Source organism: Saimiri boliviensis, chromosome 4 (genome assembly GCF_048565385.1).
Source record: "Saimiri boliviensis isolate mSaiBol1 chromosome 4, mSaiBol1.pri, whole genome shotgun sequence".
In the NCBI taxonomy this organism is placed as follows: Eukaryota; Metazoa; Chordata; class Mammalia; order Primates; family Cebidae; genus Saimiri; species Saimiri boliviensis.
In genome coordinates, this window is record NC_133452.1 from 42,117,147 (window position 1) to 42,129,172 (window position 12,026).

Genomic DNA, 12,026 nt, shown 5'->3' on the forward strand with positions numbered 1-12,026 from the left:
ATTTTAAGTTTTGTAGGCCGTTAGGTCTCTATCAACTAATCTACCCAGCTTTTGTAGGGCAAAAAAGCAACAGACAGTATCTAAGTGAATGGGCATGGTATGTTTCAGTAAAATTTTATTTTTGAGAACAGATGGTGGACTGGATTTGGCCCAGGGACGTAGCTTGCCATCCCCTGATCTAGGTAAAATTTACAATATATTGACTGAGTATAACATAGTATAACTTTTATTGGTTCATGTTGGCCCCATCATTAAAACTCTTACTCTTCTTCCTTTTCCTCATTAAGTTATATGTCAGCTTCCACAATGTGGTTAACAACCACCTACCTCGACAGTCTTATTTACAACAATTCCTGTGCATATACTTAGACATGTAAAAATACTTTTTTTTTTTTAACAGAAACTTAATCTTTCTTGGCCGTAATAATCATATCAACAAAAATCGGGGTTTTATTACTTGCTAAATTATTTTTTTTTTGAAAGAACGAAAGAAAAAGGAAGAGAAAGGGGGAGAGAGAACAGGAGTCTTGCTCTATTGCCCAGGCTGGAATGCAGTCTAAAAATAGGCATTAAAAACCTCTTTTATGCCCATAATTGTGCTTAACAGCAGAGACAGGAAGGAATAAGGGAAGAAAATAACAAACAGCCAACCAACATTTCATTTAAGTCTGTGAAATGCTGTGCAAATGCTGAAGAGTGATTTACTTCCAATTATGTGGTCACTTTCAAAATAGGTGTAATATGATACTGAGAAGAATGTGTGTTCTGTGGACCTGGGGTGAAGAATTCTATAAATATTCACTGAGTTTACTTGTTGCAGGTCTGAGTTCAAATCATCGATGTCCCTGTTAATTTTCTATCTCATTGATCCGTCGTGGTGTCAAAGTCTCCCGCTATTATTGTGCGGGAGTCCAAGTCTCGTTATAAGTCATTAAGAACTTGTCTTATGTATCTGGGTGTTCCTATATTGGGTGCATATATATTTATGATCGTTGACTCCTGTTGTTGTATTGATCCTTTTATCGTTATGTAATGTCTTTGTTTCTTTTAGTCTTTGTTACTATTAAAATCTACTTTGTCAGAGACAAAAGTTACAACTCCTGTTTTCTTTCTTTTCTTCTTTTTTTTTTTTCTCTCTATTTGATTGGTAAGTCTTCCACCAACCCTTTGTTTTGAGTCTTTGTGTGTCCTTGCTTATGAGATGGATCTGGGTACAGCAAACCGATGGGTTTTGACATTTTATTCAATTTGCGTGTCTGTGTCTTTGACTGGGGCATTTAATCCATTTAAATTTAGGATTAATATTGACATTTGTGAGTTTAATATTGTCGCTTAATGCTAGCTGGCTATTTCACCCATTAGTTGATATCGATTCTTCATTATGGAGATACTCTTTACCTTTTGGTAAGTTTTTAGGATGACTGATACTGGTTGTTCCTTTCTGTGTATAGCACTTCTTTCAGAAGCTCTTGTAAAGCAGGCCTGGTGGTGATGAAATCTCTGAGTACTTGCTTGTTCGTGAAAAATTTTATTTTTCCTTCATTTATGAAGCTTAATTTGGCTGGATACGAGATTCTGCACTGAAAATTCTTTTCTTTGAGGATATTGAATATTGACCCCCACTCTCTTCTAGTTCATAGGGTTTCAGCTGAGAGATCTGCTGTGAGTCTGTCTGATAGGCATCCCTTTATGGGTAACCTGACCTTTCTCTCTAGCTGCCCTTAGAATTTTCTCCTTTATTTCAACCCTGGTGAATCTAATGATTATGTGTCTTGGGGTTGCTCTATTTGAGGAATATCTTTGTGGTGTTCTCTGTATTATCTGAAGTTTTTTCCTGCCTTACTAGGTTAGGAAAGTTTTCCTGAATAATATCCTGAAGAATATTTTCCAGCTTGGATTCATTCTCTTCACGACATTCAGGTACACCTATCAAACGTAAATTAGGTCATTTCACATAGTCCCATATTTCTTGGAGACTTTGCTCATTCCTTTTTACTCTTTCTTCTCTAATCTTGTCTTCTCATTTCATTTCATTAAGTTGGTCTTCGACCTCTGTTATCCTTTCTTCTGCTTGATCAATTCGACTGTTAAAACCTGTGCATACTTCATGGAGTTCTCATATTGTATTCTTCAGTTCTATTAATTCACTTATATTCCTCTCTAGATTGTCTATTCTCATTAGGATTTTGTCAAACCTTTTTTCAAGGCTCTTAGTTTCTTTACATTGGGCTAAAACATGTTGTTTTAACTCACAGAAGTTTCTTATTATCCACCTTCTGAAGCCTAAATCTGTTAATGGAATGTACTCATTCTCCATCAGGCCTTGTTCCCTTGTTGATGAGGAACTGTGATCTCCTGTAGAGGGAGAGGCGTTCTGATTTTGGGTATTCTCAGCCTTTTTATGCTGGTTTCTTCCCATCATTATAAATTTATCAACCTGTCATCTTTGTAATTACCAACTTTCAAATTAGGTCTCTGAGTGGATGTCCAACTTGTTGATTCCCAGCGCCGGAATCTGAACAACCCACTGTACTGGCCAAAACAGCAGCATTAGGATTCATGATGCTTTTCTGCCTGGGAATCTCCAGTCTGGCTTCCTTCTTGAGTCCCTTTTTCAATCAGCTGTATAGGCGACTCTGCCTTCCCAGAGCTCCAATGTCGACCAAAAGGGGACCCAGTCCCGTTTACTCTGCACCAAGAACCACCGCGCCAGCCACAAGAGTCACGCTGCCGACCCATGGGGCTCCTCCGCTGGGAATCTTCTGGTCTGTGAGCAACAAAAATTCGTCTGAAAGTGTGGCGTCTTCTCGTTCTCTGCACTTTCACGGGGAGCTACAATCCTGAGCTGCTAGTGATCAGCCATCTTGAATCTCTCTCTGTAAAAATACTTCTTATACTTTATTACCTTTTGTATCGCCACACTTTGTACAAATTATTTTCTCTTCAAAAAATGCAGTTTCTGGCTGCCAGGCAAAGCAAAATGGCTGAGTAGATCTCTCCAGCCATCTTATTCCAACAGTGACATCAACTTGAACCACTATCCACAAGAACCTTCACAAGAGCTAAAGGAACCTGAACATGTGAATGAGATTATGAAGTCCCCTAGACAGCAAAGATGAATACAATTGTGGTGGGATAGTAAGGGAATTGGTTCTCAGTGATCGTGATGCTTGTCCCCTCCAAGCCATTATGGAAACACATGCAGAAAATCCCCCTGGACTCACAGTTTCTACAGGGAAAAAATGAGCTGGATAGAGGTGAACAGTAGCCTTCTCCACTATCCTGGGTCCCTCAGTGAGAGATTCACTCTGCATCAGCCCACAGGGAGCATTGCAAGTACTGATGGGGCCAAACCACTAGAAGTTGGTTCTAGTCAAAGGGAGGGGTGGGGCTAGTGGCAGCCCGCAGTGGAACTTGGCAGTGGCTCACCATCCCAGCCAGAGGAGATCCCACACCAGAGAGGCTGTTTATGGGTGCCACACTGCGGGAAGCACAGCCCACAGATGCTCTGGAAACTAGAGCCTGACTGGCTTTCCCACAAGGCCTGGAGGGTCCTCTATAAATTTATCAGCCCATCCAGCTGGAACACATTTTAGTGGTAGAATCATTGTGAGACTTGCATCTAACCTGGTCATCGGGTGCCCTCTAGTGGTTACACAGAATACAAAAGCCAATTTGCTCAGAATTTCTAAATAAACCCACTGAAATAGAAAGGTCACAAACTCAGACACTGAAGACTAGATGAAGAAAAAGTGCTAACAAACCACCCCCCCAACACACACACACACACACACACACACACACACAATGTACAACCAAGAATACTGTGCTTAGCAAAAGTATATTTGAGAAAAGTAGGTGAAATAAAAACATTCCCAAACAAAAAAGCTGAGGAAATTTACTGCAATCAGGCCTAACTTAAAGAAATGCTAAATGAAGTTCTTCAAACTGAAACCAAAAAATGCTATGTTTAGCAAAATAACATCTGAAGGTATAAAGAAAATTCAGAATATTCTAAAAAGACAATTGTGGAACATAAATCACTTACATCCATCATAGGAAGGTTAAAAGACAAAACAAATGAAAATAATAATTTAAAAACTTTGCTAAAAGATAAGCAATATAAAAAGATATAAATTAACACATCAAAAATGCAAAATGTGGGAGGTAATGGAGCTAAAAGTAAAGTGGGTTTCTTCTTAAGATCAAAATTAAATTGTTACCAATTCAAAATAACCTATTATAGCCATAAGATGTTTTTAGTAAGCCTTGTGGGAACTACAAAACAAAAGCATTTAATAGATACACTAAAAATAAAAAACCAGATCAAAACATACTAATAAACAAATCACTTAATCACAAAGGAAGACAGTAAGAGAAAAAGAAAGAAACAAATAATAAAAGCCAAAGCACAAATAAGTAAAATAGAGACAAAAACTATAAAATCTCAATAAAACAAAGATTTGTTTTTTGAAAAGGTAAACAAAATCAACAAATCTCTAGCCAGTCTAAGAAAAAAGTGAAAGAAGTCTCAAAATCAGAGATGAAAAAGAAAGCATTACAATTGATACCACAAAAATACAAAAGATCATAAAAAACTACTATGAACAATTATACACCAGAAATTTGAAAAACCTAGAAGAAAGGAATACATTCCTGGACACATACAACCTACCAAGATTGAATCAAAATGAAATAGAAAATCTGAACAGACAAATAAGAAGTTACAAGATTGAAGCAAGAATAAAAAGTCTCCCATCAAAGAAAAACCCAGGATGTGATGGCTTCATTGTTTAATTCTACAAAACATTTAAGAAGAACTAATATGAATTCTTCAACAATTATTCCAAAATAAGTGAAATGCAGGGAAATCTCAAAACTGGCCCATGACACACACACACAAAATAAAAATACAGGCCTGTATTTCTGATGAGTATAGCTGCAAAAGTTCCTTGACAAAATACTAGAAATCAGGATTCAACAGCACTTTAAAAAGATTATTCACCATGATCAAAAGGGATTCATCCAAGAAATGCATGGATGCTTTAATATACACAAATCAATAAATGCAATATATTACATTCACAGAATGAAGTATTAAAAACCCATAATCATTTCAAAAGATGCAGAAAGAGCTGTTGACAAAAGTCAATGTATCTTCATTATAAAAATCTCTCAACAAATTATGTATAAAAGAAACATATCTCAACATGATAAAGGCTATATTTGATCAACCCACAGCCCACATTCTACTGAATGGAGGAGTAGAAACCTTCTCCTTTAAGATCTGAAACAAGAATGCCCATTTTCACCACAACTATTTAACATAGCACTGGAAATCTTATTCACAGCAATTAGGGAAGAGAAAGAAAAAATAAGCCATCCATATTGGAAAGAAGAAAGACAAATTTTCCCTCTTTGGAGACAATACAATCTTATATAGAGAAAAAAACTAGACTCCAACAAAAAAAGACTGTTAGAACTAATAAACAAATTCAATAAAGTTTCAGGGAACAAAATCAACCTACAAAAATCAGTAGCATTTCAAAACCTTAATAGTGAACTACCTAAGAAAGAAATCAAAAAAGCAATCCCATTTATAATAGCTACAAAAATACCTGAAAATAAATCTGACAAAGGAGGTGAAAGGTTTGTGCAATTAAAAATATGAAACATTGTTGAAAGAAGAGTGAAGAGGACACAAACAAATGGAAATATATCCCATGTTCATGATTGGAAAAATTAATATTATTAAAATGTCCATGCTACACAAATCTACAAATTGAATGCAATCTTTATCAAAATTCCAAATTCATTTTTCACAGAAATTTTTAAAAATCCTAAAATTCACATGGAAACATAAAAGACTCCAAATAGCCAAGGCAATATTTAGCAAAAATAAGTAAGCAAGAGGCATCACACTATCTGATTTTTAAATAGACTAAAAAATTATAATAAAACAGTGTGGTGTTGGCATAAAAACAGGCACAAAGACCAATGGAACACAACAGCAAGTCCAGAAATAAATTTAGACATTTAGAACAATCTGACTGTTCACAAAGCTGCCAAGAACACATTGAGGAAAAGACAAACTCTTCAATAAATGGTGCTAGGAAAATCAGATGTCAACACACAGAATAATAAAATAATAAAATAAAATAAAATGTGATACCTATTTCTCATTTTAATAATAAGTAAACTGAATCACAGACATGCTAGAGAAATGGTCCAAGCTCAACTCAACTGGCAAACCAGGGTTGAGATATTTTGTTTTGTTTTTGTTTTTTGTTTTTTGTTTTTGAGACAAAGTCACCCTTTTGCCCAGGCTGGAGTCCAGTGGTGTGATCTCAGCTCACTGCAATCTCTGCCTCCTGTGCTCAAGCAATTCTCCTGCCTCAGCCTCCCAAGTGGCTGGGATTACAAGCATGTGCCACCATGCCTGGCTAATTTTTGTATTTTTAGTAGAGATGAAGTTTCACCATGTTGGACAGGCTGGTCTCGAACTCCTGACCTCAAGTGATCCACCCACCTCAGCCTCCCAAAGTGCTGAGATTACAGGTATCAGCAACCACGCCCAGCCATTGCTGAGATTTAATCTACATCTTTCCTACTCCAGTACTAGTATTCAAACCAATTTGTTTGGACAAATTCAAACCAATTTGTCCGATTTCATTTCCCAACAGTTAGTGGGTAGATATAGTCTGCGAATGAGACCCTGGGAAAATCTTTATATGAAAGCTTCATGTCAGCTCTGGAAATCACCACCTCCTGGCCAATGTATTCTTATTAATTATGTATTTTACATATAATGAATTCATTATCAAGTGTGCGTGAAAGGAAAGAAACTTTGCTGTATAATTGCTATAAACTAGTGGTCAGCAAAAACACAGAAAAAACTGACACAGGAGTTAGTGTATTCTATTTTCCAGTTCTGTTTTATGAATTTTAAAAATTTAAACTGCCTGTCAGTATTTTATTTCAAAATGATCTGGATTTTGGTTATAAATCAGCAATATATTTTAGTCTAAATGTCGTGAAATTTGAAAACAGGATAACAACAAAAAAGCTACATGAGTTTAATATGTTTGTGAATTTCTCAGGGTTTTTTTTGGTAGCATAATGCAATCTCCTTTTATCTTAAAATTTTTATTTATTAATGAATTTAAAAATCGTGAGCAAAATAATCATTGTTTCAATTTGAATGCATTTAAGTTTTTAATGCATGTACAAGATCTTAACAAGCATAAATCAAAAATATCAGAAATAATAAAACTACATGGTCATGATTACATTAATTTTTCAAAATTACTGTGTCAATTTAGAGTTTTCCATTTTTAATTCATCAATCGTTTCCTGAAGTTTCAAATTAAATGTTTCAGGAGTTACTTCCATAATCTCTAGAGCTAGATTCCAAGTGACTGCTATATTCACTAGGTTTTTCTGTACAAAGATAACCTGTAAAAGATACATAATTATTACATGTAAACTCTTGAAAATTTTGTTAAGTACCTTTTGGCAATATACGGTTCATAATTTTATTTTATTTCTACTAATTTAGTGGTAAAATCATAAACTATACAAAGAAAAGTAAACATGGTATGTCATTCATTGCATTATTGGCAATATCATTTGGCAATATCTGACTTCCCAACTTTATTACATTTTTTTTCTATGAATTTGGTGGTAAAATAATAAATTATGCAAGAAAAAAATATATGGAAATGTCATTGTTATATTTTTGGCGATAACTAATAGTAACAGTATACATCTATTAAACAGAATGAGTTGGATCAACTTAATTTAAGAAAAAGGCTGCCCCCAAAATTTTCACAGAATGAAGGAGACTTGGTCTGCTACTCATTGTGTGAAGGAAAGCTGCCTACTGACAGAGAATGCTGCCCTGGCAGCAGAGGAAAAACTTCAGTTGCATGAAATCTGTAAATGTTTAGATGTTTTTGTTACTCTCACTGATGCAGAGGTTTTTAAAAATATAGATTTAATTTATTCATGCTTCATTTATATCTTTCAGACTTGATGTTTTTGCCTTGAAAAATACTAATAGAATAATTACGTTTTAAGTCTGGCTCAATGGTTCAATGCATGTATGGCAAATAAGAATGATATGGTCATTTTCAAAGTGGTCGATAAAGAATCCTCTGTTTTTTTCACTCACTAGAAGATCCAGCATTTGAAAGTTGGAAATAAAAGCCTTCTTCCATGACTAATAGTATTGAATGAAGGGAACTCAGGTAAGCCAAATTTCTAGTAATTCCATTAATCTTGGCAGGTTTTCTTTTGAAATGTCTTCATTTTCTTTAAATTTAAGAGCAGAAAAGAAGGATTTTACTTTTAAAAAAATCTGATGAGCAAAATAAGGAGTATATATGAGTATGTAGAACAAAAAAAAAGTGTTTCAGTTGGTTTGCCAACTTCAAGTTCAACATGGACTCCAGATAAAAGGACAGGCCATGAGTGAGATTAAAATGTGTGCCCATTAGTTGGTTCTTCTATATATCAAGAGTGATTATTGCTAAAGAAATACAATGGATACCCACAGGAAATTATAACTTTAGAGTGCTGTAATGTTTATATCACTGATTTGTTATTTCTTCCTTTATTTTTTCATCATAATATTGATTTTGAAAAGTATCTTTTTAAGAATCTTACCTGTAGATTTATCCATATTGCCAAGCATGTTTAGAAGAAACAGGACTACATTCTGAAAAGTAGTAAAGTCACTGATGAAAGGGGCTACATCAGTAGTCACAAGAATTCGTGGTGGCAGGCCCTTCTGGAAGTTATATGTTCTAATCAAGGTTGTGGGAAAGCGGACTGCAGCTATATATTCCACAGCCACTACCCAACTTCTCTCAAAATGTGCTTCGGTTTTAGAATAATAATCATATCTAAAAGACAAATGGAAAAGTATTTAATCACAATTAGTCACCTCAGAATTTCAACCTCATTGCCTTCAGAAAATTGCCAAAAAACTGAATTCATAATTTTATAATTTAGAAAATAGGTTTGATAATGTGATGACTTTATTCCATTCCTCAGGAGATGTGAAGAGGGCTTATTAAAATTCTAAATCTAGGAAGAATCATCTCATAAATTGTTTACATTTTATACTGCATTTTATTTTCTTTCATTAGGCACATTATATTGAATATCACCTAATAACCAAAAGTAAGGCCATTTTTAAATCATACTCTCTGGCAATGTAGAGATAAGTATCAAAGGTCTAAGACAAAATTTTTGCTAGACTCAAATATCTTTTGTGAAACTGTTGATTTCTTGAAGTCAGATTTCAGAAACAGAGCATTCTAGAAAAATAGATGTCCGATTTTTACTAATTTCTAAATAATTGGAATTTTTCTACCACTGGAAGCCTCTGGTAGAAAAAATCCTCTGTAATTGTTAGAAAAAGACTGTAATTATTAGAAAAGCCTCTGTAACTATTTGTCCCCATAATAGGTGAGAAAGTTTAGTTTCTCCTAAGAAATGGGGATAAGTAATTACGGCAGAAAGATTAAAGGTATATTCAGTAGTTTTAGAACTATAAAATTCATGTCTTCTGTTTCTATCAGCTGTCTAAGCATGCTAAGCAACTTGTAATTTTGCAAACTGACTTGTTCTTCCTGAGACATTGTATACTCACCATATGGTTCATCAGGTACATTCTGTTTCAAGTCTCATCCTAGTTACCTTCTTCACAAAACTTTCCAGCCCACCTGAGGTGGAATCTACCACTTTCTTCTCTTCTATATTCCCATAACGCCATATCATCCACATAGCTGAAGATTTGCTCTCTAGTTATATTCTAGTATGATTTCTAGAAATTAGATTATCTGATTTTATTTTGACAGCAACACAGAAGGGATTCATTAAACCAGGCATCCCCAAACTTTTTACACAGGAGGCCAGCTCACTGTCCCTCAGACTGTTGGAGGGCCGCCACATACTGTGCTCCTCTCACTGACCACCAGTGAAAGAGGTGCCCCTTCCTGAAGTGCGGCGGGGGGCCGCATGCGGCCCGCGGGCCATAGTTTGGGGACACCTGTTATAGTCACCTACCAAACAAAGACTAAAGGAAATGTGAAGTCATAAAGATTTTGAGCAAGGGCCACAGCGCCCTAGTAACAGTGTATTAAACAAGTTTCAAATGAGTCAGAATCACTGGGAAAGGAGACAAGAGAAGAGGGCACCAGTTCAATACACAGAAATCACAAGAGCAGTGAAGAAATTCATTAGGAACCACTTTAAATGCATCAGTTGAATGATTTGTTGGTCAGTTCACCTAACAACCAGATGGAATGTGGTCACTGAAAAAGAATGAAAGTACATTTGAAATGTTCACATAAAGTTGAAATGCAGGTATACGTAAGTCAGTCAATCCAAGGATCCAGAGCCACAGAGTTTTATATGAGTATATGCAGGCTACAAAATATTCAGTATTGTCTCAAGTAAACACTCCTTAATATGTATTTGCCTAAAGAAAGTAACACATGAGTTTTTAGGGTTGGTTGACAGCATGTAACAGATTGCAACCATGGCCCCAGTTCTTCACCAATCCCTACAATTCTGTCTTCTGCCATGTAACTTTCAGTACTGGTTCCTCCTACATTGGATGATAGACAGAAATTCCCACTTCTGATTCAGTCATGTAACTTGACCTGGAAAATGCAATATTAACTATTTTGACATAGTATAAACTTAAAATGCATTTTTCACAATTTGGTTTTTCTTTCTTGCAATTCTGCCATCAATATGGGAAACTAATAGGTTTGTCTGATGTAGAATGAGATGTGGAACGGTGCTGAGCTTCCCCAGTCATCCCTGCTGGAGCCAATCAAAATCAACCAACATGAGAGTGAACCCACGGAAGATCAGCAGAGCTGCTTAGCTAAACCTCAGACACCTGAGCAATAAACACAGTGATATGACACTGAGGTTCAGTGATTTTTGATTGAGGTGCTTTCTTTCAAACAAAGCTAACAACTCAGGGCCACACACATAGTCGATTGCAGGGGCCTGCTTTAAACCCTGACAATGTGCCTTTAAACCCGTGTTCTTCACTACTCCTCTCTACTGCTTTTTGTCATGGTGATAATAGTTACTTTATATTGAATATTTCTCATTTGCCAGTAGTACATTAAACATAACTTATAGATTTCTTAATTAATCCTCAAAATTGCCCTATGTGGCATGTACTATTGTTATTGCTATTTTAAAAATAAGAAAATTGAGTTTCTCCCTGTTTGAATTCCTACGTCAAATGAGCCAGTATTTCAAACTCAGGTCTCTGGAACTTCAAAGCAAGGCATCTTAATTTGGTACATTATTACTTTATTTCAAGGAACAATCATTAGCCTTGAATCTTTTAATATGAATGCATAGACCTTGACAAACCAGAGACCTGATAAACAGGTAGATTAACCAATCAGAGCACATAAGCAGGCATTTGAAATCTTCCATAAAAATCATATTAAAAGATGTACCTTTCACCAAGATAAAGCTTTGAAAATATTCAAATTGTCTGAGGAATTTTTATTAAACTTTCACTGAGGTGAATTAACAGAAAACATGTAATTTTAGCTTTCTTAATAGTGTGTCTATATATAAATATATCCATAACAATACATTATTCTGAACTGATACCAATTAAAAAGACAATAGAAGGGAATTTTTAGGTAAAAGAGTTTTCTAGTAAAAATGCTGCTTTTAACAAATACTTGTCCTTTTGCAACCTACCACGTCGCCTTTAAAATGACACAAGAAATAAACTCAGAACTTGTGGGGAGCAACAAGGGTTTAGAAGCTGAAAATCGAAAAGAACTAGTTGAAAAGATTTAATAGAATCCAGAAAACGAAATTCTAAGCAATGAGAAAGGAAAATAGAAAAATCATGCTGATATAATTTGTAGAATTCTCCTCGATTTAAGTCTGAGTAATACCCTCTGCGTAAAATGAGATTGCTAAAATCAGGGAGATTAAAAGACTTTAAAGAAGCAATCATATACAAAGAT

The 12,026-nt window shown here is 35.2% G+C and overlaps 1 protein-coding gene across 1 annotated transcript in view; it reads right to left on the minus strand.

Annotated features, from left to right (window-relative positions):
- Positions 1-7,283: 7,283 nt before the first annotated feature.
- C4H6orf58 (chromosome 4 C6orf58 homolog) overlaps positions 7,284-12,026 on the minus strand; it is a 16,078-nt gene continuing 11,335 nt past the window's right edge. Inside the window, exons 5-6 of the mRNA XM_003932403.3 lie at positions 8,668-8,906; positions 7,284-7,455 (exon numbers count right to left, since the gene is read on the minus strand). Coding sequence (XP_003932452.1) covers positions 7,376-7,455; positions 8,668-8,906 — 319 coding nt within the window. The 3' untranslated portion in view covers positions 7,284-7,375. The remainder of the gene's footprint in view (positions 7,456-8,667; positions 8,907-12,026) is intronic.